Source organism: Microtus ochrogaster, chromosome 7 (genome assembly GCF_000317375.1).
Source record: "Microtus ochrogaster isolate Prairie Vole_2 chromosome 7, MicOch1.0, whole genome shotgun sequence".
NCBI lineage: Eukaryota > Metazoa > Chordata > Mammalia > Rodentia > Cricetidae > Microtus > Microtus ochrogaster.
In genome coordinates, this window is record NC_022014.1 from 65,517,800 (window position 1) to 65,545,665 (window position 27,866).

General features: G+C 49.7%; 1 protein-coding gene and 1 long non-coding RNA gene across 2 annotated transcripts; one reads left to right on the forward strand and one right to left on the reverse strand.

The window, feature by feature from the left end:
- Nucleotides 1-7,810: 7,810 nt before the first annotated feature.
- On the reverse strand, nt 7,811-9,181 carry Nog (noggin). The gene has a single exon (XM_005350519.2). The coding sequence runs from the start codon at nt 9,165-9,167 to the stop codon at nt 8,469-8,471; it is 699 nt and encodes a 232-aa protein (XP_005350576.1). The 5' UTR covers nt 9,168-9,181; the 3' UTR covers nt 7,811-8,468.
- Nucleotides 9,182-9,840: 659 nt separating this feature from the next.
- On the forward strand, nt 9,841-15,987 carry LOC113456338. Its single transcript, XR_003377159.1, has 3 exons — nt 9,841-10,053; nt 14,988-15,054; nt 15,237-15,987. It is a non-coding gene; the product is annotated as an uncharacterized LOC113456338 (long non-coding RNA).
- Nucleotides 15,988-27,866: the final 11,879 nt, after the last annotated feature.

The following is a 27,866-nucleotide window of genomic DNA, read 5'->3' on the forward strand; positions in this document are numbered from 1 at the left end:
CTCTCTCTCTCTCTCTCTCTCTCTCTCTCTCTCTCTCTCTCTCTCTCTGTACTCTGTAACAGACTCGCCCATTTCGGATTTACCATTTCCCTCAACAGTACCAAGAGGCTCTGCGGAGTGATAGACCTAACAGGTGTGCCTAACAGGCAGTCTGAGGGCCACATGTGTTCCAGGATAGCTGTCAGCAAAGCTCAGCACAAAAATCACAAACTGATTTTAAAAATTACGAGAATATTTTGTAACTCAATCATGTTCCTCCACATCCTTTTCCTGTTCTTCCTCCTCTTCCTCCTTCTTTTAGAGGGGGGTATTATATATCTCAGGCTGGCTTCAGCCTTTGTTTGTAGCCAAGTAGTCCCTTGAATTTCTTTAAAGATTTATTTATTTTTATTTTTTTGTGTGTGGGTGTTTGGCCTGCATCTGTATCTGTTGACCACATGCACACAGTACCTATGGAAACCTGCATGAGGGTGTTGAATCTCCTCGAACCCTAGTTAGAGACTGTTGCTAGTCGCCATGAGAGTGCTGGGAATTGAACCCTGGTCCTCAGCAAGAGCAACATCTAGTCTTAACTTCTGAGCCATCTCCTTTGCCCCCAACTTTGAACTTTTGATCCTCCTACCTCTCCAAGTGCTGGAATTGCAGGCATGTACCACTGTGCATGGTTTAGGGGACTCTGGACTTCTTACATGCTAGGCTAACACTGCACTAAGTGAGATACACCTCCAAGCTCCTCCCAGCTCCACGACTTTTTTTTTTGACTGTATAATTCTTGAGTATGAACTTTGTATAAGACAACATATAATGTCAAAGGACTGTGTATACAGCTGAACCTGGATTTGTGTAAGTACATTCTATGATGGTAACACAATAGTAAAAAAAAATCACATAAGAGAGCAGTCACATAACATATCCTGTTTAACTATATGTGACAGTACCAACTACAGAGTCTGGTGTGTCCTATGAAGAAAAAGCAGACAGTTGAGACAGTGTGGAGTAGCAGGGACCTGATTTGCACCCTCCCAAGAATGAGGTCTGAAGGATAGTGGCATTTAGGGACACCGGTAGCATAGGAAGGCATCCCAGAAAGAAGCTATGGCAGGTGCAAAGGCCCTGGAAGCTGTGGGGCTAGGGATCCTCCTGTACAGATTGAACCCAGAGCCAGGGAGGAGAGGGCTCAGTCTGGGAAGAAATCTGCCCTTTATCCTACAGCAATGGGAAGCCTCTGAGAGGTTTCAAGCAGGGAGTGACAAGACCACATGCGTGTCTTAAGGTCACCCAGGCTCTAGCGTGGAGAATGGATTGGAGCTGGGGTGACTCCGGAAGGAGAGAGCACAGTTAGAATTATAAACTCAGGGAGCTCTGAACCCTTGCCTCTCCTGCTCTGAGCCCTTGCCCCTCTGGACTCCTGCCTTCACCCTCAACTGGCAGCTGGATCTGGGGAGTCTCTTCTGCTTCCCGTTGCCCTAGGTTTGGAAATCTGTAAAATGGGGAAGGCTGTTTCCCTTGCCTGACTAATTTTGTTTCCTTCACTGAAAACATTCCACAACAGTTAAGAGTCTTTTGAAACAGGGGCTGAAAGCAGTGGTCAAAGCCAATGACTACAGGGCCTTTGCTGCAAGCAGGGGTCTACGCCCACCGTCTTCCTTAGTCGCTTTGCACAGCCTGCTGATGGAGGGTTGCCTTCTGTACCTTAGCTATAGGGCATAGCAGCAGCTAGATATTCCAGAACAGAGGACACAAGCTCAACCGCCTCCATCACTCAGAGAAGAGTTCAGTAAGTGTCCTGTCTGCTGCCCAACCTCCCTGGCAGCCACTCTGGTTCCTTGGAATCTTGGGACTTTGCATTGTCACCCCAGTTCACTGCTATGGGTCAAGCTCTGAGCTGGGTCAGACCCGTTTTCTGTCCTCTGGAGCTCTTCTATCTCATTCCACCTAAAATAAATTTGAAAGTTTGAAATTCTAACACCGTGGGACTGGAGAGCTGGCTTGGTGATCGAGAGCACTGGCTGCTCTTGCAGCAGAATGGGTTGGTTCCCAGCACCTGCTTCAGATTTCTCGCCATTGCCTGGAACTCTGGTTCCAGGGAATCTGATGCCTCCTACTGGCCTCCTCAGGCACTGCAATCCTATGGCACATGCACATCAACATGCGGGGAGGAGGCGAAAATCCTCAATAAATAAATAAATTTAAAAAAAAAAGAATTAAAGAAAGCTGATGCTATTGCTGTACTTCTATAATGTTTACCTCAAAACCTTTCCAACGCCTATGTATGGTTTCCTTCTCTCCACCTAATTTCAAAAGAATAAAAATACTTTCGAATTTCAGTCCCCTTTAATAAAAAGGCCCCGACTGTAAATGCTTACAATAGTCTCAGTAGACACTAAAATGACTGACACACCCAACAAGGAGAGGTAGGCTCTGTGGTCAAATGCCAGAAAATCATTACTTTATCAAAAATGTAGGGTTCTGCTTGCTTTTCCCAGGAGGCTAACCTTCTGATACTGTGATACAATGTTGTCCTATATGAAGTCTGTGCTTGAGAACTATGTACCACCCTTCCAAATAGGACTCAGTATGCTAAGTAACTTTACCATTTCCTATTGGGTTATATTCATAGTATACTTGGCGGCCGTGCTATCCTCACCTCTTGGATTGGACAAGGGTCTTTAAGAGCACTCTTCCTTCTACTCACAGGACTGTCTCCATGTCTTCCATTCATCACTTTGACCTCTTCCTTCGTTTCCTGCAAGTGGAAATCCAAAAGATGCTTCCTACCTCAATCCCTGGCTGAATGACTCACCGTGGCATCCTATGGAGGACCGCTATTCATTTCCTTCTGCCTAGTGTTAAATGACCAACTTCTCAGTGCCATGTGTTGGTCACAGAATGGAACCGGGCAAATGAGGACCCGAGTGCAAGCCTCTGAGATCCCCTCTTGTGCCTGGTCCCTTGCAGGCTGGACCATCAGCAACCACCTAGACATGGTCATCAGGTCTTCAGCCATCAGTCACCAAGTCCTCTCCAGCCTTCTGGCCAACAAGGTCTGGATTCGTTGGCCCGATGCTCCTCAAGCATGGGCTTCCGCAAGGTCCTCCATAGCCAGTCTTCCAGCAGCCACTGTTGCCGTCTCCTATCCCTCTTGGCACATGGTGCCAGACTTCAATTAGAAACGACTCTTTTTTTTGTGTGTGTGTGTTTGGGTCTGGGGAAACTCAACAGCTCTTGCCTAGGGCAGTGTTTAACAAGAGTGGCTTACCACAACCACAATTTGTCCCTGCTCCTCCGTGGAGAGGTAACGGTTGGTTGGTGTCCTTCCCCTTGCATCTGGGCTGGCCCGAGAGACTTGCCTAACCAGTAGATGAAGCTGAAGTGGTGTCACAAGACTTTCATGACTGTCAGAGGATGCCTTGCAGTCACCATCTGATCCTCTGGAGACACTTTCTCTCAGAGCCATGAGCTGCCAAGTGTGTCCAGCTGTCCTGAAGCCATTATGCTGTGAGAAAAGCCAAAGCACATGGAGAAGCCAATGTGGGGGTCTGCTTAGCATGCTGGTGGAGCTGGCTCACAGCCGTGTGCTTAATTGCCCTTTTGCGAGTCAGTCTGTCAGTGCTCAGTTGACAACGTGTGTACAGTGGTTGAGCTCTCCCATAGAATCATGAGCACAGCTAAATGGTTAAGACTTCGATTTTGACGTTGCTTGTTGTATATACTAATACATAGCCAGAATAGTGTTCCCCAAATGTTGATTCAATGAATAAATGATTCCTCTTGCTGTGGGGTCCAAGTGGTCTCTCTGCTCTATTCAAGGGCTCTCCCTATTGCTTGAGAAATAAGGCTTGGGGCTTGTAGCTGGCATTCACAATCCTCCCTCATCTGGCTCCAGCCTGCTCTTCTGACTTTCTTGCTTGCTTTCTCGGCAGGAATCCAGCCTATGCTAAAGTTTGAGCTGTTTCCCAAACACACAAATATTTCTCCAACACTATTCCTTTACTTATGTATTCTTTTCTCTCAGTCCAAATGCCCCTTTCTCTCCCAACCCTGTGCAGAGGGTTGACTTTCCACTTGCTTCCTGAGACTTTAGCCAAACACCTTCCCTGGCTGTCCAGGCAGCTGTGAACCTTCCTTTCTCTGGTCTTTCCACTTGACGGTCTAAATCCTCTCCCACTTCATTGAATCTCACTCACTTCTCATCCCCGATTGCCTGGTCATCTCCCTGTGTGGGATGGGAAAATGGGGAGGAACTGATGTGTAAAAGGATACACAAACTGCCTGCACTGAGGCTGACCTGTATGTGGAATGGCACACACTGCGTCCCAAGACAGGTAGGTGTTCAGGTCCTTGGAAGAAAGAACTCTCGAGGAGAGGCATGGACTTTGGCAGTGATTTGGGTTTTGAACTATAAATGTATCACTGGGCAGCTTTGGGCAGGATGTTTAAACTCTCTGAGCTTCACATCCCTTATTTGGAAATGACTGGATTCAGGTGAGAACAGGCCCTAAGGGTCTAGCTCAGTTGTTTGGTACAAGACAAGCTCTTAGTGTATGGCTGCTGAATGGGTACAACAGATCATCCTGTCAGCTTGAGGAGCCTCTGGGATGGTGTCAGCTGGGAACTCTTTCCCGCAAATACCTTTTCTTAAAGAACAAGGAAAAAGAAAGAAGAGAGAGAGAGAGAGAGAGAGAGAGAGAGAGAGAGAGAGAGAGAGAGAGAGGGAGGAGGCTGGTCAAAGCCAAGGGTATTAGTCTAAATGATGTCAGCATGCGGCTGCTGAGGAGAGCGGCTGCTCATCAGCAAATTGAACGGTGGGCCCTGGAATCTAAGCTCCCCTCCAGCCCTAACATTCCAAGAGCATTAAAGAAAAAGGATGAATCACCCCCTTCAAAATCCCAATATGGGCTGGGCCCTCCCCCTGCTGTCCCCTTCTAGGATGGCTAAGAGCTCTTAATACACAGCCAGCTTCCTCCTGCAGCTGCCACCAAGCTTCAACCCCCTTTCCCAGGAGTCTCAAGCAAGACTGATAATGGACCTCTGGCTTCTCTGTCTCAACAGGGAGCCAGATCCCGTTCCCAGACTCTGGGGGCCGTGGGGCCTTCCGTGGACATTTGACCTCAGTTTCCTTGAGTGTAAATGGCGGCTAGGTGTTGAAAGGGTGGCAGGAACTAAGGGAAGAAATTGAAAAAGAGAGGGAACCCTCTCACACTACTGATGGGAGTGCCGGGTTATCCAGACCACCCTCTGCACTTTTGTGGGTGCTGGGTTTGTCACAGACGATGTGTCTGTAATAGTCATAAATCTGCACTGGAAAAGACACTGTCCCTCCATGGGGGATGCACTGTCTGCATCAGTTCAGAGAGGACTCCTAGATCAGTTTTCCTCCTCCTAGGAGACAGGCAGTAGGTGACTGCAGGGACATTGCCTCTTTGCTTACAGTTCTTTCCCTTAGTATTTTAGTATCCATACTAATCGTAATAGGAAGAGAGAGTGGCCAGGGCCGCGCATCATCAGGCACACATGTTCTTTCCAGGACCAGCGCCTCCTGCCTTCTTTTTCTGGGACCGCCGGCGGCCTGTAGGGTTCTCTGAGCGCGGAGGCTCCCTGAGCCAGCCCTTCGGGTCTGTCAGTGCGGTGGTCTGTGGTCCGTCACGTCTGCAGCGAGGGTCCTCCCAGCTCACCCTGGCTCCTGGCTCTGAAAGCCGAGAAGCTCGCCGGCTGCGAGCGGGTTTTCCAAGTGGGCAGGGGTGGGGAGGAGGGGTGCGGGCGGGCGGGCGGGCCCGCGGCGGGAGGAGGGGGCTTTGCGGAGGGAAGACCTCGCATTGTAATCCAATGACATTACCAACGTGGGGGTGGGGGCGCTGGCCTCCGCGCGCTCTCCGAGTTTTGGCTGCCCGCCCAGCTGGGAATAACTCTCTTCGCATAATTCGCGTGTTTACCAGGCATGAAAATTCTTGCTTTGCCCCCCCCCCCAAGCCCCCTCCTCGTCCCTCCTCCTCACGTCCTCCGCCCCTCGCAAGTGAAACTCTGTCTACAAAAATATTGGCCCGGGGCACAGAAAGTTTTGCATAAATTCATAAGTGATGAATGGCTGATTTTTAACGTTATTTGGGTATTTGTCAGAACTTAACAAATATACATGGGGAAGGCGGTTCATAAACTTAAACATCTCAATATCCTCTTTCTTCTGGAAATAAATTACGTTTGTTTGCCCGGCTTGGAGTCTTAAGGTAGCCGACATTAGGAATATTTTAAAAGCCATCATCCATCGAGCATGTCTCCCAGGCGCCAGAAAGATTAAATGAAAGAATCATAAGATGGAGGTCTTTAACTTTTAATCCTTTTACAATGAAGCCTCAGATAGTCGCGGGGGCAGGGTGCCCTCTCTGGGGGGAATAATGCCGTTATTCCTCGGCTCCCAGTTAATGAATACCCTAACGTCTGTCCCACGACTGACGGAGGCAGCGCCGGGGAGGGGGCTCCGGCTGCCGGGCCAGGCTATTGAAATGAGGAGCCACCGAGGCTGCGTCGGGAGGGAAGAAAGCGCCGGGCTGGAGGGACAGGGAGGGCGGGGCCCGGGGCTTTGAGACTGAGCTGGGGACCCGGGCGCAGGTTTGAAATAATTAGCATAGATTCGCAGCGACTCTGGACTGGGGGGTGGGGTGGGGGGCGGAGGACCCGAGGCCCGGAGGGAGGCGCGACGAGGTGGCAAGGGGGTGGGGAAGGGAGCAAAGGAGAGCGAACTGTGGAGTCCAAGATAAATAAAAGGAGCGGGGAGCGGTGTCAGGAAGCCGGCCCACGTGGAGCTGTGTGGATGGGCGACCCTGGGGATTGAGGCGGAGGGATGCACGCGAGCGAGTCTAGAGTTAGTCCCAAGAAGTTGGAGTTTTCAGGGTTGGGGTGCAGTGATATTGCCCGAATCTTTGAGAGGTAACTTTGCGTCTATCTAATCCTAAAGCGCAAAGATCCCATTCTGAATTTTCCTCCCTTCTCAACCCCCAAGTGGAGTTAAGTGTCCAGGGAAGGGTCGTGTTCCCCTCTTCAACTGCAGGTCACAGAGGTAGTGTACCCAAATTCACACCCCTCTGAAATTCGGGACCCCAGTCTTCCTTAGGTCCTGGAGAAGGCCCAGGTGAGTGTCAATTATCCAAATCATCTTTCCCACGTCAGCTGTGGGATTGGGACGTGGGGGCCCCAGACCAACCAGCAGGATCCCTGAGGTTGTATGTAGTTGAATTCAAGGGGTCGCTTTAGCACTAACCACCTCAGTTTCCGGGCATGCAAAGGGTTAACAGGGGCTGGATATTGTGGTGGGGGTGCAAGGAGGGAGGGGTGGCGGGATCTGGGTGGGCGCGCTCTGATCCCCCCCCCCATTCCTCGGGGGTCAAGTTTCAGCGGCACTCCGCCCCCAGGGAAGGTGTGAAAGACACGTGTCCCCATTGTGAAGGGCCTGTCAGCTTGGACAAAGCAGCCGCCCCCCTTCCTCCCTCCCTCATCGGCCCAGCTCGGGGTCAGCTCCAGGGGGCCGGCTGGGTGTCGAGGTCACTACAGGCCTGAGCTTTGGTGTCACGGGGGAGGGTACCCAGGGAGACTCGGTGGAGGCCACATGATACTTAAAAGATGGGGTTTGAGAATAACACCCACTCACACTGAAAATTTTACAGTCACCTTCATCACCCCACAGGAGGGGAGTTCCGAACGATGAGCTTGTCTCCCAATAGGAATAGTAAGCGCGGCGGTATCCTCCCCCCCCCGCCCGCCCCCATCAATCACCAACATAGTGAATCAGTGTCGAGCCCAGTAGGTTTTAGTGGTTTTCTTTAATCCTTTTCTGCACTTCTTTCTTATTTACTACACGGGATATTATAAAGAATAAATAGCAGATACTCTTAATTTACAATGATTAGTCATTCCATTTGTCCTCTATATTTACAATAACTGTAAAATAACATTGAACTCTATAGCTTCTTCGAGGTCTAAGGAAAATCAAAACACTTTCCGAAGAATGGAAAATAGCATTTTAAAAAGTCCTTCTACAAAAGTTCCCCATCTCTTTGTACTTTTAAGAAAAAATAACTTTCCCCCCCCTGCTTCGCCATGCGAAGGGCACTGGGATATAAATAGCAGGTTAACATTATTACCGACAGCCAGAATAAGTCTGTCTTTTCTCTGCTCTTTTTTTTTTTGCTTGCTTTTCTTTTTTAAATACAGTAGAAGCCGGTAACTTTTGACGTATAATACTGACCTTTTAATAAGTAAATTAAAACTGGGACCGTATATACACACACATATACATTCCTACACAGTTAAACAGTGCATTACATGAACCAGAAAGCCGGGTCTCTGTAGCCAAGAAGAAAAAAAAAAGTTCAATGAAAACCCTCGCTAGAGGGTGGTGGAACTGGTTGGAGGCGGTGTGGAGGCGTTGGTGGGGATCCATCAAGTGTCTGGGCGGGGCAGAGGGCCCCCGAGTTCTAGCAGGAACACTTACACTCGGAAATGATGGGGTACTGGATGGGAATCCAGCCGCAGCGCTGACCCCCGCGCCGCTGACAGCGCCACCGCAGCACCGTGAGGTGCACAGACTTGGACGGCTTACACACCATGCCCTCGGGCACAGAGCACGAGCGCTTGCTGAAGCAGCTGCCCACCTTCACGTAGCGCGGCCAAAAGCGGCTACCCAGGTCGTTCCACGCGTACAGCACCGGGCAGAAGGTCTGTGACCACAGCCACATCTGTAACTTCCTCCTCAGCTTCTTGCTCAGGCGTTGCTTCTTGCCTTGGGCCAAGCCCTCGGAGAACTCCAGCCCTTTGATCTCGCTCGGCATGGCCCCCGACGGCCTCTGCCGCAGCAGCTGGTCCAGCTCCGCCAGGTCCTCGGCACCCCCAGCCGGTCCCCCGCCCCCTCCGGGCCGGTCCTCGGGGGGCGAAGTGGCCATGAAGCCCGGGTCGTAGTGGCCCCCGAGCAGCGAGCGCAGCAGCGTCTCGTTCAGATCCTTCTCCTTAGGGTCAAAGATAGGGTCTGGGTGTTCGATGAGGTCCACCAGGGGCAGGTTGTCGCTGGGCGCCGGGCGGATGTGCAGATAGTGCTGGCCGCCGGCCGGTGCTGCCCGCAGTCCCAGGACCACCACCAGGGCGTAGAGGGTGACCCCCAGACTGGGGCAGCGCTCCATGCCTCCCGTGCGCGCCCCGGGGCTGCCTCTTCGTCCCGCGTCCCCGGAGGAGAACACGCCGAGCCCGCGGCGCTGCCGCGCTCCCCGGTCCCTCCGGAGGCGGCTCACCCAAGGCTGGGCAGGCGCAGGGCGGGCAGCATGAGCCGCGAGGAGAGCGTTTCGCGCAGCGCCGGCTCCCGCCGTGGCGCAGAAGAAGCGCACGAGTTGGCCGCAACTCCCCTCCGCCGCTCTACTTGGGAAGGCGGCTGCGGCCGGGCATCCGAGATTACTCCAGCGCGACCGTGGGGCGCTGGGGGCGCCGGCTCCTCGCTGCTCTCCCGGGCGGCTGGCGGCGCAGGGCGCGTGGACGAGCCTGTTCCCTCCTCCTTCTCCGGCCGCTCGGCGTCCTGCCTCACTGTGCGGCGCCGCGGGTCGAGCGGGTCCTGGGCTACTTCCCTCCGCCTGCTCCGGGCTGCGCAGCCGGCTCTGCCCGGCGGACTCCAGCGGCGGCGGTGGCGGCGGCGGCGGCGGCGTCCGCGCACGTTGGCACCGGTTTGTCTGTCTCGCAGGGTCCAAGCCTTTAAATTTCCTGCACTTTCAGCTCCATCACCATGGAAACCACTGACTCTCTCCGCGTTGCCCCCTCCCCCTTCTTCCCCCCAAACAACAACCCCACCCCCCACTCCTCCACCCGCGAGGAGCCAGAGCCGCACGGGCTCGGGGGGGAAAGCGACTGCACTGGCCGCGAAGGCGGCGGCGGTGGCGGTGGCGGCTCCGGCAGCGCCCAGGGCTGTGCCCCGCCGGACCCAGATGCCCCGGGAAGCCGACAGTCAGGCTGCCCGCCGGAGCTCACAGGCGGCGGCGGCGCGGCAGCGGCGGTGGCGGCGGCGGCGGTGGCGCTTGGCAGGTCTCCGCGCAATTTTCTCTCCCCCCCCCACCCCGGTTCTCCTCCTACTGCAAAATGCACCGCCCCCCTCCTTTCTCCAGGAGCAATGCAATGGGGCTCTAGGCGCCCCGCCAGGGCCAGTCCTGGGGAAAGCTCTCGGTGGCGCTGGAGCCAGGCTGGAGGGTGCAGGGCTGGAGTTGTAGGGTTGTCGAGGTGGGGCTGGGGGGACTTTCAGGAGCTGAGGGCTTTGCACTGGGAGGGAAGCAGCGGGGAGATGTCTAGGAGGGTGGGGGGTTCCGTTTCTTAATGCAGTTCCGAGCAAGAAATTTCTCCATGTGCATGGAACATTTTCCTTGGTGCGTCTCTTTTTTCCCCTCTCTCGGGCTTGGTTCAAATCCCCTCCCCCAACACACACACACACACACACACACACACACACACACACACACAGCCTCAATGTGATGCAATTTCTAGGCAGCATTCCTGCTTCTCTGCCCCTCAGGCCCACGCGGGGGGGGGGCGGTGGTCTTCTCGCCTGGTCTCCTTGGCCTGGTCCTCACGGCGAGTGGCAGAGAGATATGGGTGCATCCTCCTAGCACGCTGCTCCCCTACCCCTCACAGCTGGGTAAAACTAGTTCTCGCCTCCCTGGGGGCGGCGCGCCCTCTGCTGGTCATTTGTGATTCTGCACCTGGGGCTGGTATGGGGGTAGAGTGTAGGTTGGGTGGGTTTGTAGGCTGCCCACTCTGCCTGCCTCAATTTCAAATTCTGCATCTGTGCCATTTTTGTGTGTATGGGCCGGTACTTTATGCTTATTGGTGTTTTCTTGAAAATCTCCAGGCCTTTAGTGTAAGCAGACGTCCTGAGATTTTTCTCCAAGGTACTCAGGTTTCACAAGAATGTAGGTTTGCATCATCTGGCTGGGGTCAATGGCCTCATTGGGCAAAGAGAGGTGACTAGAAAAGCAGGGTGTCCTAGAAGTAAGGGACCCCAGTTCTGGGCCAGTCACTTGTGTGGACGGACTGTAGACCCTAGTTTTCGGTTAATGACCCGTGAGCTTGTCTTTTTGAGCTTTACCCTCGTGCAGTTCTAAGACACTGAGTTAGGTCACTACTCCAAATTCACCTCCTCTTTCCCATCAAAGGGACACTACCTATCGAAAAGAAGGTACTCTCTCTTTGATGAGAAATGGGAGCTGAAGTGACACCTCTCCCACACATTTTCCTTTGGATGAAGAACTGGTTCAAGACCCAACTCAATTCCTGTAGGGTGGTGTGGCTGGAGCCTGGAAGGAAGTGGAGGAGGGAGACTTGGAGTAAACAGCTCCGAAATTCAGCAGGAGTGGGGGTTAGGAGGTCTCAGCGTCACGCCTCAAACACCCCAAAGATACAGTTTTCCTTTGAGTCCTCTCAGGAGAGAAGCCCTTTGTTGTATGACCTTTGTGCGAGGCGTCAGCAGTAGAGAGGAAAGGCCAGCTCCAGGTGCAAACACTTCCCTCAATTGTGAAGTCTGGCCTAGTGGAACCAGACTCCCTGGGTTGTGTCTACAATGAGGTCTTGCTTTGATAACGGCTGGAAACAAAAATGACCTATTGGGATGGGTGTGATCCCAGCACTTGTGTGTGTGTGTGTGGGGGGGGGAAGTCAGGTATGAAGAAAGAGGATCATGAGTTTGAGTCCATCCAGGGCTACACGGTGAGTTCTGGGCCAACCTATCTCTAAAACCAACAGTACTGATGAACAGTCATTGGTTTCCCAAAAGTGGTCCAGTTCTTAGGGTTGGAGAGATGGCTCAGTGGCTAAGAGCACTGACTAGTTTTGCAGAGGACCCCAGTTCTGTTCCCAGCACCCACAAGGTGGCTCACAGACATCCCTAATTCTAGTTCCAGGGCATTTGACACCCCTTTTTTTGACCTCTGTGGCCACCAAACATGCATGTGGTACACAGACGTATATGCAAGGAAAAATACTCACTCATAAAATTAAGTGAATAAATCTAATTTTTAAACATTAAAAAGAACGGTCCAGTTTGCAAATATTATGTGGCTGTCTCCCAGACTTTACTTTTTGATATGTTTTCTGGTGGTTTGGCATTAGTTTGCTGTCTGATGAAGATTAAATGTTCCAGAGAAATTTTGCCACTACTGTGAATTAACTAAGAAAATAATTTTCCAGTAAAGACTTGAGACGATCAACTCCAGTCCAGCCCTCCTGAGACAGTCTAAGTTCCCACTAGCGACAACTTACTGTGCTGTTTTCTCCTTCAAATTACCTGTGTTTTTTTAAAAATGTTAAATCACCTGTGTTTTTAAATTTATTATTATTCTATTTTGCATGTATGGAAGTTTTGCCTACATGCATGTCTGTATACCATGTGTGCCCACAGAAGCCAGAAAAGGGCATTGGGTCCCCTGGAATTTGAAGTAGAGACAGTTGTGAGCCAGCAGGTGGATGCTGAGAATTGAACACAGGTCCCCCGGAAGAACAGCCAATACTCTTAACCACTTACTCATCAGCAGCGTGACCTTTACACTGGCCAGCTTCTTGCTCATCTGTGGGGTGAGTATACCACACCTCTGTCAGAATGGTACTGTCTAAAGCAGGTAAAGAATCTCTCAATAAACATGGTGCTTAGGGCTGGGTGTATACTGAGTAGTGTTTCAATGAATGTTCATTTGAGAGTCCTGCTGCCCTCAATGAATAGTCACCTCTATCTGGAACAAGAGAGGGCTGAAGGGGTAAGAAGGGTGCTGGAAGCCAATGCCAACACCGATGCTCTGACTGTGTATGGCTGAGCTGTCCCTTCATGACTGCCAACCTTCAGGAGTAAAGGCAATAGAATTTCTTGGGGTGCCCCATAGTTGATCCATTTAGTTGATTCTGTGGTGCTTGAAGATGGAGCTTGACCAGCCCGTAGAAAGGGAGAGGTATTTCTCTGAAAGGAAGCTATGGTGTGGGGTGTGTACTCAGGGAGGAGGGCTGTCAGCTGAGCTCCTGGCCAGGCTGTCATTGCGCTCGATCCTCAGCACTGGCTGGGGCTGTGGGCCTCCGTAGCTTTTTATAGGAAGTCCAGTCAACAACTACAATACGGGTCTGCCTTGGCAGTCCCCAGGACAGGTGTATGTCCTGGCAAAGGACTGAAGGATTCTTTCAAACCATTGCTCAAACAGGTCCATGTCACTGAAAGAGGAGGCTGGGGGAAATGTATGCTTACTTTCTTATTTCCATTTGGTCCTGAAAGAGAAGGCCTGAGGCAGCTGGGGAAGATGCACTAAGGACATAGGATTTGATGTCTGAAAATCTGCTACGTGACCTTTGGTCAATCACTTAACTTCTCTGCAGCAATCTACGACATCAAAAAATGAGAGGACCAGGAGACTATAGAGGAGAAGGCATGGGGACAAGCCACCTTTTATGTCCAGCACCATCCCAGGTCTATGACAATTGTCACCTTTGGATTCTACCCCACTAAGTGTAGCATCTGACCCATTTTCACAGACAGAGAGGGTTAGAGGGCTAAGATGCTTGTCTTTTTCTTCTCTTGATTGATAGGAGGAGATGAAGGTACAGATATCATAACCCACCTTCTTCTTCCCACGCAGATAGAGCAGTGTGTTCCTGTGGTCTTCTGGGCGCTGGGCCAGTCCTGGCTACATGTGTGTCAGCTCCCCACCCCCAGTGAAAGCTGAGGGATGCCACTTAACTTCTCGGGACATTATAATCATGTGTGTCCGACTGCAGATGGGTCTGGTTAGAGGAGCGAAGTTGCAAAGCAGGAGAAAGTGGGAGAGAAAGAGGAGCCAGAGGAGGGGATGACTTCGAGATGTGGGCTGGGCTGGGCTGACACAGCAGGCACATACGTTTGAGATACACTTCCCAAAATAGAGAAAATGTTTAAGGCCAAAGGAGGAAAGGAGCATTGACTGGCCCGCTCCAGCCCGACAGCCCCTTGGCTCCCTCAGTCACTGGCCCCCCTCCTCATCTGGCTCCACGCTGGTGAAGGGGAGACGTCTCTGGAGCCCGGTGGCTCATTCATCTCCTGATAAACTGTTTATCTGAGTTTTAACGAGGGCGCCTCTCTCCACCCTGGAGACAGGAGCCTCTGCATGTTTAGCCTGCCCTGATGTGGGGGGCCTGGGGGTTGGTGGGTGGGGGTGATGCCGGCAGGCATGTCTCTGCCCTTCGCTTTGCTGCCTTGGGGCTTTGCGCTAGCTCTCCTGGGTGGGCAGGCTTGGCCTTAAGTTTCTTAGGCTGATGTCTGAAGTCAGGAGAAATTCGAAGTTTTTCTGTGGGAAGGAAACCCGGCAACCCGTCATATACTTTTAAAACCAAGCAGTATTTGGTTCTAAGCTCTGGATTTTTTTTTTTTTTATCATATGTGACTTAGTATTTTAAAAGGAAAATGGATGTAATGCTACGGCCCTTATTGCTAGGCCAGCAAGTAGTCTGTGAAAGACAGCTGTTATCAAATTAATATAGATTTAAACTCCAAATGCTTTAGGACTTACAATCCACTCCCTGCTGAAGACCCCTGCGGATTTCCACGGTACATACTCCTGGAGATGCACAAACACTGCAGGGCAATTGGACGTCCCAACGCATGTGACAATAATAAGTGCGAACACGTTAGAGCAAACACCTGTATCATGTGTATAGACACAAGCACACGCTGTGTAGAAAACCTCTTTCCAGACACACATGCATGAATGCACACTGCTGTCCTTCTGCCCTCCTTCCCAACCCGGGGCTCTTCAGGCTTCGAAAACCAGCTCCTGGTGTGAGCTGCCCCAGGAGGCCCCACGCATCTTCTTCTTGAAACAGGCACACAGATACCTTACCTCAACCTGGGCTCATTCCGCCCCCCCCCCCTCCCGCCAAGCCACCCCAGCAGCACTGTCCTCCTGTTGCCTTGGATGGATGTTTATTGTGATAATGTCTAGTCTTTCTTATCCTCCCAGAGCTCAAGATAACAAGGAGACGGGAGCTCAGCAGTGAGACATCAGCTGGAAACTGACCCAATTTCAGGTGGGCGTAGTGATTCACGGGTTCCAGCTACTGAATCCATCCAACCCTGCCCTTTTTTTTTTTTTTTATCTCTCTTGAGTTTCCCCCTCATTTGGACTCATGACCATGCAAAGCCCCAGGTCAACTTTGAGAAGGAACTCTGTGACCACTCATTGTCACTCACCCTTCTGTTCACCTGGCAGGTGACCTGCTGGCGGATACATTGCCTGATGAAGAAGAAGACTGAATCCCTTCTGAGGAGACCCGTAGGAGAAAATGGAAAAGTAAACGGAAGACTATAATTCATGTGTCAACGCCGTGATGATGCATATTGGGATGGGGATCCAAAAGAGCTCCCCAGAAGATTCAGTGCTTGAGATGAAAGAGCCGAAAGGTCATTAGGAGGTCACAAACCAGGGGAGTGAGGACTGCTCCCCGGCTTGGTGACATTTTGGCCTGTGGAAGAAATGGAAGAACATGCCCGAAAGACCAGAAGTGAGTTGGCATTTGAGGACTAGATGCTAGAAGATTCTAAATACATTGAAAGACAAAACAGCAAACAAACAAAACAAGCAGATCTTGAAAGCTCTACAGCATGGTGACTTCAGGTTCTCAAGACTAGCAGGAGGCTGGGGAGATGGTTCCATCAGCAAAGTGCTTGGTGTATCAATGTGGAGACCTGGGGTAGGATCCTTAGCATCCTTGAAAAAGCCATGTGCAGTGTCATGCATGGATAACTTTAGCCCTGGGGATTGGTGGAAGGGGATCCCTGGAGCTTACCAGCTGGTCAGTTAAACTGAATTATCAAATACCAAGTTCAGTGAGATTCGCTTGTCTCAAAAATGTGTAGAAAGCCACTGAGAAAGCCACTTGATGTCAATTTGGTCTCCACAGGCATGGTCACATGCATGTATGCACACACCCACACACAGACAGCCCCCACCCCATACACACACTGCATACACATATATATACCATACCACACACACACATATACACAATAGTGCACACACCACACACATACCATACTGCACACACACACCACACTACACATACCACACACATACCATACTGCACACCACACACACCACACACACCACAATACACACACCACACACACCACACACATACCACACACACACCACACCACATCACCACATACACACACACCACACTACACACACCACACACACATACCATACACACACACACCATATACCATACACACACACCACATACACACACATACCATACACACACAACACACACAATACCACACACACCACACATACACACACCACATACACACACACACCATACACACACACCATACACACACCACACATACACGTATCACACACTACACACACACCACACATCAGAGAAGAAAGACTCCAGGGTGGCGAAATCAGAGCTTGACTCTAGGTTACATCAAGATGGAGGTCTAGGCTATCAGACCCAACGCCCCTGCTTTATGTCTCTATGTAAGGATCATTTCGTGAGCAAGGAAGAACTTCTGGGTAATTCCTCCGACCACAATGAGAAGTCATTTGCGGTGATGGTTATTCTTTTTTTTTTTAGTATTTCCTATTTATTTGGGGTCAGGAGGGGGAACAAGGCATGGGGTGGGGACACACAGCACACAATACACCTGTGTGAGCAAAAAATATTTTTCCCTTGCGACTTGGCTCTTTGTGATTTAGTCTTCTGTCTCTCTTTTTCCTTTTATTTTTATACAATTTAATTTTATCATTTCTTTTCCCTCCTCCGCAGGAAAACAAAGAGAGGGAAACAAAAGCACATGGATGTTTTTATATGTTTATTTTGGCCCAAGGGGAACATGCCCAAAGCTGAATGTGATTGGCTGAGATTCCCCATCAATGTGTATGTGTGCATGGATTTTTTTTTTTTTTTTGAGAGAGAGAAAGAGCATAAAGTTAGTTGGGTAGAGAGGCGGAGTGAATCCAGGTGATGGTTATTCTTAAAGAATAGGATTAGCACATGGGGGCAAGGAAAGAATTGAGTCTCACTTTGTAGCTTTGTGTTTTCTTTATGTAAGTCTCCTCTAAAACTAAAAGAGAGAGCAATCGATGCTTTTGTACTCCAGGAGAAAATCAATACAAGATTTACATCAGTGAATTCCGAAGAAATAACTTTCCCCAAAGTAACTACAGAGCATTAATAAAGCTGGCAATGGTGTTGAAAAGATTTCTGAAGCCAGCCAGCGGGCTTTGTTTCCGGTTTGGTTAAATGGTTCATTGCTCAAGCACGGTGGAAACGTGAGGGACATGCACATTTGACGAGCCCCTGAGTGCAGGGGGTGTGTGCGTGTGTGCGTGTGTATGAATATGTGACAGACGCTGTTTCACGAGGCTTTAATCTTCTGTCTCAGACGTCTACGGAGCAGTGAGATGGCTTTCAACATAAAATGATACCCACGTCAAAACCCACCACTGGCTTGAGAAACAAAGCAAAAGAAAATGTAGAGGCAGCCGGAACCAATCTCATGCTTGGTCACAACTCTTCGGTCTGGAATGAGTTTGAGATGAAGGTTGGGGACTGGAAATAAGTGACCAAAGTGGATGGTCTGAAGGACAGGACTGTCAAAGGGTTTCAGGTCTCAGAAACTAGATCCAGGGTGTATTCAGATTGAATTTTACCACCTGCCTTGCAGACAGGGTCTTCCTGGAGTCTTCTGGAGGAGAAGGAAGGGGGTAAATCACCTTCCTATTTTATAGGCGGAGATGTTGAGGACCCAAGAGATAAAGAGGGCTTCTTAAAGACATAGTCAAGATTCTGGGACTGTGTGGGAAGAGTGGGGTGGGGGTAGAGGCTTTTAGCTCAGAGCTATGTAACCTGTGCGGGAACTCAGGGGCGTTCTGTCTCGGCTTTCTGACATCGAGTGACATTGGCTTTAGGGGTCCTCAGTCCTCTGCAAGCCCAGAGGTTTCCTTGTGGATAAGTAACATGTAGCAGCTGGTCAGTATAATGGAGGGCTCATGTCATCTCCCCAAACAACATCCCATCTCCTGAATTGTATTGAATTAAAGTACAATACGATGAAACTTTTGATCCTTCATCCTGCTTAAGACATTGCATCTCTAAAACCTCTACCTTTTTTTTTTTTAAATATAGCTTTTTGTCCCCTTCTGTTTTAATCCAACTTTATTAAAAACATCTGCAATGAAAAAAAAAGTACTGGGTTTCTTTATTTGAATTTATGAACTACACCTGTTGAAAATGCAAGCGTTCTCAAGTTCTTACAGAGCATCTTCCTGCCTTCTCTCTAGCCCGTTCAGGTAAAGATCATCCAGTTGGTTCTTTGGCATCACAGAGGTATCATAAACAGGGCCACCGAGATGGCTCCATATGTAGAAACGCTTGCTGCCCAAACTTGGTGACCTGCGTCGAGTCCCAGATCCCTCTGTGGAAGGAGAGACGTGATGTGGAAGGGTCGCAAGTCTTCTACACTTGCACTATTGCATGAGCAAGCCCACACTCTCACTACACACCTGCCCACCCACATACCCTCACTGATAATAAGAAAAATCTAAGCCACAGACACATTTATTAATTAATTTACCAGCACTTATAAATAAATTATTGTTTACCCCTTCACTATCGTGGTTAGTGGTCATGTGCTCATTTCAATGGTATTTTCTAAGGAAAGGCTCAACTTTAGTCATTGGAATGTCAGAAAAAAATTGGGAATCATTTTTTTATATTCAGAGGAAGTTTCTGATCAGCATGTACTTATGAGTTAGAAATCAAATCCTTCTTACGTTTCAGAAAGAATTGAAGAGCCTAGGCTTTTTTTTTTTTTTTTTTTTTTTTTTTTTTTTTGAGCCTAGGCTTTTTTGTCCTCTCCCTACAAGCTCAATCAGGAACACTTCGATTCCTTTCTTCCCTTGAAGGCTTAACCATGTTAACTAGTTAAGTAAAGCTTGATTAAACCCACACAGATAATCCCCAAAAAGCTAAGCAAAGTGCCTGGAGGAAGCGGGGAGGGGGTCTACCCAGTGATGAGGCAAGAGCGAGGGGCTCCACCTCCTTTTCCTTCCTTGTTTCAGAAATCATGTACTACTTTTACGCGGCAAAGTGCATTTAGAAAAACGCCAAGAGCCTCCCCTAGCCTCTTCCAGGGATGGGCTTTTAAAAAGTCTAATAATTGGTGTCTTAATTACCATGCCACGGGTGTAAGAAAATCCAGGCGTATCGCATTTTATAGAACTCTGCTTTTCTTTCAAGCCCTCTTGGCCCCAAAGGAGAGGCAGCTACAGTTTAGACTAAATGTTTATGGTTTGGCCTTTTTCGGCAGCCTGATCGTTTACTTCTGAGCTAGTCCCATTGTTCCGTCTGTGATTTAAATATGCTTCTTCTAAATATTTTGACAGCAAAGCAAGTTGTGGGGCACTTGTCCCTTTTTAGGGACTTCAGGTCTGGCGGGTGTCTGGTGAGATCTCCGAGGGTTCCTGTTTGCTGGCCTTCATCCCACAGGTATGAGGTGTAAGGTGAGGTTCACGGCTCTCTCCAAAGTTCACAGCCAACGGGAAGTAAGGTTCGTATATTATCGGGGCCTGTCCCTGAGAATCCTCCCATTTCTCTAAAGGTTTTACTGTTTCTGAAGGAGAAATGGGCTAAAAATAAACCAATTTATGGAAAAATGAATGGCTTATGATAGTTCAAAAGTGTCTAAAGCATTCCTTGTTTACTCTGGAGATAAAGTTACGGTGTCCCGTGACTTTCCTAATTTGACCACAGCCTGCCTTTCCCTCTCACCTCTTTGCACCACTCCACTTGAGCTCTGGGGAGCCCGGCAGCCCTCCTGGGAGGTCTGTACCCGCTGCCTGCTCTTCCTCAGTGTTATACATTCCATCTATTCACTGTCTCCCTTTGGCAAAATCATTTGCAACCTCTAGGTCTTGCTTAAACATGGCCTGCTCCCTCCTTGATCCGCTCTGGGTGGAGTTAATCACCCCTTCCTCCGCCACCGGCTCCTTACCGCTGCTCATCGCTTACGGACCACACTACAAGCTGCTGTCAATCTTGACTTCTGGACAAGTTCCTCAGAAGAACAAAATTCTATCCATATTCTCGGGGCCTCGCATCGGTTTGCTATTCTGTAGCCATCTTGTATTTGAATGAGTCTCTGAACTTGTTTACTTGGTGTTGGTGACCAGAGTGCGTCCTGGGACGAAGTAATGTTAAAAACAAAACAAAACAAAAAAACTGTCCTTATTTCTTAATGAATGTAGCGGATTGCTTACTGATATCTGCTCTCTCATAAACCAGATTCCTCACAGGTATCTACAAAAGAAAAAGATCAATCTGCCTCAAATAGGTGTTTAATTCTTCGGCTAATACACACCAACGTCTTGCCTGTGCTGGGCTGAGAAGACTTGATGGCTGCTCTAACCCCTGACAACCTGAGTCCTCAGGAATTAGCAGCTATTTGAGGGCAGCTGACTTTGGTGGCAGAGTCAGGGCAGGGCAGAACCAGGGATGGTTGGCTCTTTCCCAGGAGACTGTAGCACGGGGTCGAAGGAGGTGGGGCAGGGAGTAGTTGACTAATCCTAGCTCATTCTGAAGAAGCAGTGTCCTGCTCTGACAGGGGAGGGTAAATTCATCCCATGCTCTCAGAATGGAGCTAGTCCTGTCCCCTCCCCCACCCCTGAAACCTCAGGAGCTGGAACTCTCTGGGGGCTGTTTTCCTTCGCGTCGCTCCCCTGTCCATAGTCTCTCCTGTCTTCTTGGGGAGGTGGCCACAGAAGCTACTTCCAAAAGGACAGGCAATACTAATCTCCAAGACCGCTCTGTTTGGTGTCCGATTCCTCTTTGTATGGCCAAAGAGCCTTGTGCACCATCTGGCACCAGCAGCATGCTCTAGGGTGGCTGGATCAATGGCTGGGTTCACTGTCAACACCGACTAGGTGCTATTCTTTAAACATCCCTCAGGTACTCTAAGCTGTCAGTTCTCCGTCACAATTGTCCAGATAACCAGGTCAAAGGTGCCCCCTTGGCGTATTTTTTTTTTTTTTTCTCAGCCTGAATGACGCAGCCCAATGCAAGAGCTTCTCAGGGCAGCTCCCTGTCACTCGGGCCCTGTCCACCTGGCACAAAGGGCAATGCTTTGAAGAAGAAATAGATTAAGGTATTGAGTTACAGTCTCTGTGGCCAGGCTCTAGCCCGAGCTGAATGTCCTTCCCCAAGAAGGGTGACTTGGCAGAGTGGCTCGGGCTTCGCTCACTCTTCTACTTGTCTTCTCAGTCTGAGGAAAGAGGGGACGGTCGCTCCCTAGGACGTATGCACATTTCGGTAAAAGGCGAGTGGGACAGCTGCTCTCGTACTTGCGCCCATCGTCTTGTGTCAGAGCCAAGTGGAGATGCAGACCAGAATGGCTGGAGAGCGCATGCGTAAACTGCGTTATCCCAGCCAGTACAGGGGCGACAAACCCTCTTCCTTCTTCCTTCCTTTCCACGTCGCTGAGTTCTTACTGTGTACATAGCGCAAGGCATTCTATTTATTTCATCTCATCTTCCAGTTTCTACGTGAGGACACAGAAACTCCGAGAAGTTGTGACCTGACGAAGGTCACCTAACTAGGAAGGGTACAACAGCCGTTTAACTCTGCCTAACTTCGAAGCCAGGGTCCATTCCATGCAGCTTCTTTTTGCTCCTTCTCTCACCTGGGGAGGTGGGGGCGAGGGTGGGGGTAGGAGTAGGGGAGGGCATGCAAGTGGACTCCAATGTGACCCACAAAATAGTAGCTTAGCACATGGAAGTCTCCTTTTAAAATGATTTACTTAATGGATATGGATGTTTAGTCTGCATTGTATGTCTGTGTACCATGCTCATGCCTGGTGCCTACAGAGGCCAGATGAGGGCGTCAGATCCCCGGAACAGAAGTTACAGACAGTTATAGTTGCCATGTGGGTGCAGGGAATCAAACCCAGGACTTCTGGGACAGCAGCAGCCAGTGCTCTTAATCTCCGAGCCATTTCTCTAGCCCATGAACAAATGTTTCTATGCAGAAGTGGGAATTATATCCACTTGGGGATGGTGCTAACTGTTGGGGAAAGGAGAAAGATAAAACTCTTGGGAGACATGGTTGTGTATTCTTTCCTTTGCTTTCTTTCCTTCTTCACTCCTGGTCTCCCTCCCTTCCTCCTCCCTTCCCTTCTTTCTCTCCCTTCCTTTCTTCTTATTGAAATAAGATCTTGTCTTGTAGAGCCCAGGTTAACCTTGAACTCTTGCATTTCCTGCTTTAACCTCTTAAGGGCTGGAATTATAGGTCTGAACTGTGGTACTTGGCTATTTTTGACACAGTGGGCCAGGAGAAGCAGACACGTTAAAATCTTTGGAGTTCACGGTGAGATGCCAGAATGATTAGGGTGGTTGTCATCTTAAAACAAAACAAAGCAAAAAAGGAAAAACAAAGGTCAACGAGAAGGTGTCACGTGGAGGATGTGGAGAAACGGGAAGATGTACACATAGCGGTGGGGATGGAAACCAACCCAGTCACTACCGAATGGAACACCTCCCCCCACATTAAAACTAGAATTAGCATCTTAGGTAGATGCTGTACTTTTGCGCAAGCGCCCCAAACACAGTCAAACAGATTTGCACAGCTTTGTTTATTACTGTTGCCCAAAGGTAGAGGTAACTCACTTGTTATCTGAGAGAGGAGCTGATGAAGAAGTGGTTCAGACACACAGTAGAATTATTCATCCTTAGAAAAAGAAGAGGGGCTGACGAGAAGGCACAGCAGACGAAGGGCTTACTGCACAGGCCTGAGGGCCAGAGTTTGGATCCTCAGAGGATGTAATAACATGCCCAAGGCAAGATGGAAGGCCCATAGCATCATTTTGGGAATTTGGAGATGGTCCTCTAGCCTACACACTTGCAAAGAACACACACACACACACACACACACACACACACACACACGACATGCATGTGCATACCCACACATATACACACTCATAAACTTGCAAACACATATCACACACACACACACATACTCATAAACTTGCAAACACATATCACACACATACAACATATACATACTTGAAAAAAAAAGGAAAAAAATTCTTCCATCATCTCCAGTATGGTAAACATTGAAGGTACTTAACTGTACAAATCAAAATAAGGAGGGTTCACTCATATGAGGTGCAGAGAGAGAATGCCAGGGGCCGGAGGGACGAGAGAGTGGGGAGTCTCACGGGTGTGGTTTCAGTGTGGGATGCTGGGAAATTCGGTAGATGGATGGCATGACGGTTGCACTATGGGAATGTGTGCAATGCCGCTGGCCCACACCTTTGCAGATGACCGAAATGGTTTATGCTACATGTATCTTACTACTGTGAAAACACAGAACTGTGCTGGCCAGCGAGGGAGCGCCAGATCCGCATTGTCCATGGTCCCTCCCCGTCCCCATCCTATCTGGAGATATTAGACTTAGAGCCAGGGCAGGCATGGCTTGCCCTTGGGACTCTCAGTAGGCAGCTTCCCTGTCTCAGGTGGCCCTGGCAGCCTAGTCAAATTGAATTTCTCTGTTCTGCCTGTCATGGTTGGACCAAGTGCCGGACACTCTCAGGGTGGGAGGAAGTTCATCTGAAAACAAAAGCAGTCCTTCAAGGATCCAGTTAGGATGGAGTGCCTCCCTTCCTGGTAGCTGGAGGGTGACTCCCGCCAGCCCCCTGGGTATAGTAACAGCCCTGTCAGCCAAGGCAAATTGGGCCGGACCTCAGGATCCTAAATTAGTCCCTGGCCCTTCGATAGGGCAACTTTGGTTTAAAGCTTCAGTGACACCTTGACAGTCATCCTGACTTGAGGGGAGGCCTCTGGTTGGTCCTCATAGGGTGCTCTTTCTTCACAGGAATGCAACCCTGTGTACAGTGTGGTGTCTGCAAACAGCCAGGCCTATGACTGCAATTAGGGCCTTTCAATGGAGGTGTTAGCCACACTCAATGTCTCCCTGGTCTCACCCATGACATTCATAATGGGATAGAAGTTCCATTCCGGGACTGACAGCTTCAGTTGGAATTTGGTGCAATCTTCTATTTATTTACAGGTTTGTGGAGTCGGGAATGAGGGTGATGAAAATCCCCCCCCCCTCCTCTCATCATGCCTGGGCCCCCAGCTCCCCAGGATAAAAATGAAGGTTGGGATTACATTTCTAGGGAAGCAAGGCTATATTTAAATATGCTTTGGAAAGTGTGGCTGCATGTCTGAAGCCAGGGAGACAGCTTCATCCAGCCGGGCCTGTGACATTCCTAAGAATCATATTGAGACGTCGCGTTAATTGGTTTCAATTTATCAGTTCCAATTTCGCCTGTACCAGGGCCAGGCTGAGGGCTCCACGATTTCTGAGCTAAGCCACAGGCCAAATTTTATTCCAGGAGTCAGAGATGCCACAGCTTTACCTACATGCCGCCCTGTCACCAAGGACGGTGGCTTTTAATTACTTCTTGAATGCCTCCTCTTCTAATTACTTCTTGAGAGCCTACCGAAATGGTGACTCCATTAGCTGCCTCTTGGTAGATCCTTCTTGATAACTTGAGTTCATCGTATTTTCACAAAAGCAGTGGCTTTTTGCCATGTTCAGTGAGCCAGGGGAGCCGGGGAGGTGGGGGTGGGGCTGGCCCCGGTGGTGGATTTATTTGTAATTACAGTAGAGTCCTTGCTCCCATCTCCTGCCTTCTGCCCATTCACAGGCTCCGGACAGGGCTGGCGCCAAGATCTCCAAGTTGCCCTGTGTTTATGTCATTGAGACGAGGACAATATTTCAGTGTGGAGCCAAGCCACAGGGATCCACTCTATAAAACCCTCACTAAAAATAGATGCCCCAACCCCTGCCCAGCCCCCCTCCCCGCCTCCAAGACTCCCCCATGCCTGCCCCCAGCACTAGCAGCACCCAGCTTCAATTCTCAGGGAGACAACCGTGCCAAATCAGCAGAGCCGGCAGCTCTGGGGGCCCAGGGAGCTCCTGTCTTCCTGAGGAGTTTTAACCCGGAATAAAAGGCGTCAATTAGCAGCCTTTAGAGCTGACGGGGCAATTAAAGTAAAATGGCAAGACTGAGGAGAACTGGAAGAAGGAAGGAGGGAGGGGGGAGGAGAGAAAGAGAGAGAGAGAGAGAGAGAGAGAGAGAGAGAGAGAGAGAGAGAGAGATTTCAAATGTATTTTTGGTGACAGCTGCATTTTTGAGGAGGGCCAGTCTCTACAACTGGCTGTGTGGATTTCTTTTTCCCGTCTGAAGTTCTGTTTCCAGTGAACACTGATACTCTCGCTTTTTTACACTTTTCACGTTAGATCTGAGCGGCCTGGGAACATTCAAACAACCCGAGAGCACAAGGCCGTCTTCTTCACGGACAGTCTGGACTGGCTGCCTTCTGCTCTGCCCATTTCTATGTCTAATAAGTTAGGTGCAGAGCAGGGACACGAGGGTAGGTGTGCAGGGGATAGGAGTAGGGCTGTGACAGCCTGAGATCAAGTGTGAGGCTCCCAGAGCTTGGGGATGACCACTTGGTCTTTTCACATCTCTTGGTTCTGTGCTTAGGCCAGGCAGGCCCTCAAGTCAGGTTATCAAAGCCTTGGAAAACAAAGTTTGGGGAATGTATCTTAGGTGACCTCCTTTATTGACAGGCTTTGGGTTGGGACTGGGAAGGTCTGAGACTCTTATGCTGGAATTGGTAGTACAAACTCTTATTATTGTCCCCTGTTCTCCCCTCCCCCTTCCTCTGATTTTATTTGTTTGTTTGAGACAGGATCTAGCCAAATAGCCGAGGCTAAGCAGGAGTTTGTAATTCTCCTGCTTCAACCTTCTGAGCACTGAGATTACAGGTGTTGTCGCTGCACCTGCTTAGCTCCTGCTGAATTTTGGTTCCTTGTAACATCTCAGTCTCGAGGAGTAGATTTAAGAGAGCCCAGGGCTGCCAGGCATGCTTTTAATCCCAGCACTCAGAAGGTAGAGACGGGCAGATCTCCTAGGCCAACCTGGTCTACAGAAAGAGTTCCAGGACAGCCAGGGCTATACAAAGAAACCCTGTCTTGAAAACAAACAAACAGACAAAAGCAAGCAAGCCCAGTGCTGAGCAGGAGACAGGAGAGGAATGGAACATTAACGGAGGGAGAGAGAAAGCTGGGGAGGCCAAAGCATCCTTACTTCCCAGCATGCCATCCCAACCCTTCCCAGCCCAAGGAGGAAGGCTGAGGATGTTTCCTTGTGATCTCAGTTTTCAGATTCCCACCCTGTGACTGCAGCTCTTGTCTTTTATCCTCCTGGCAACACCTAGGGTACTGACCCTGTCTTGGGGGTTCCCAGGCAAGGGTATACAGTAGGCACTGTTACCATGTCTATGCCATATAAGTAGAAACTGAGGCCGAGATGGTTTCAGTCTCTTCTCAGGACGATCTGTCTGATGAGTGGTGGGGCTAGGCCTGGAGTTAGGTCTAAGTGTAAAGTCTGGGGTCTTGATGCTTGTACTATACTCCTCCTAGGGAGGATGTGAACCCCAGGAAAACCTCAGTTTGGGATCAGTATTCACTTGGATGCGGCTGAGCCTTGAAGCCCTCAGTGAAGGGGACTTGATAGTCCTCAGATACTGTTACTATCATCAGGACAAAGTTCACCATGCTGAGGGCCAGCCCTCCTGAGTTGAAGGACCCTTCCGGCAATGCTCAGTGGAGGGTTTCTCTGGTAGGCCTTAGAGAGCCCAGGTTTCTGAGAACCTATTCGTAGGAGCATAATGAGTTTAGCTATTTTAGACAATCTGGCTCAACCTGCCATTTTGACAGTTCCGCAAGGTGAGAGGTCAAAGGTTACAAAGTCAGTTAGGCAGATGAAGTCCGCCTGGGACTGTTTCTGCAGAGTGACCTATAGGTCTGCTTGCTTGGTTTGACGGCAGTGTCCTGTTTAAGGATAAGGGTTGATCCTAGGGGCTGTAGCAGCTATGTAGTTAAGGGTGTGTATAAAAGCGATCTAGGAGTGCCGGAAACAGGAAATGCTTCCAGGCGCTAATGACTGAGCAGGGTTACTTCCTCTTAGGGATGTTGCTCTTCCGACCACAGTGCAGCCGCTCTCCTAATCTCAGCTGCTCTAAATCAAGCAAACGGACATTGCTTTGTATATCCGAGGCTCTTTCCACACATACACACCCAGTCATGTCAGACAGAGATCTTGATAGAGGCCAGGCATGGTGCTATGGCTTGGATATAGAATGTACCCCCTGACTCACACATTGGAGTGCTTGGTTCCTGACTATCCGAGCTGTGTGTGGCAGCTGTGGAAACACTAGAAGGAGGGGCCAGTGGAGGTGGGTTGCTGGGGATGTGGGTTTAACCCTGCCCTGTTTGCAGTCTGTGGAGTTTTGTTTTCTGGTCTGTGGAGATGTGAAGAGTTCCAGCTGAGTGCTGTGAAACCTGCCATGCCTGTTCTACAACCATGGACTGTTAACCCTCAAACTGTGAGCAGATGTGCTTGCCCTACAACCATGAACTGTTCACCCTCAAACTGTGAGCCAATGTACCTGTCCTATAATCATGGGCTGTTCACCCTCAAACTGTGAGCCAGTGTACCTGCCTACAACCATAGGCTGTTCACCTTCAAACTGTGAGTTAATGTGCCTGTCCTACAACCAAGGATTGTTCACTCTCAAATCATGAGCCCACAAAGTCCTTTATCCTTTAAATTGCTTCTGTCTGAGACCAGGAAAGTAACTAAACCTCTGTTCCTGGTTCTAAACACAGCAGGTGAACAGTCGACTTCTCTCTCCACAGCTCTGCTTGATAACCTATAAAAACGCTATCCTTAAAAGATGGTTTTTAGTGTTTGA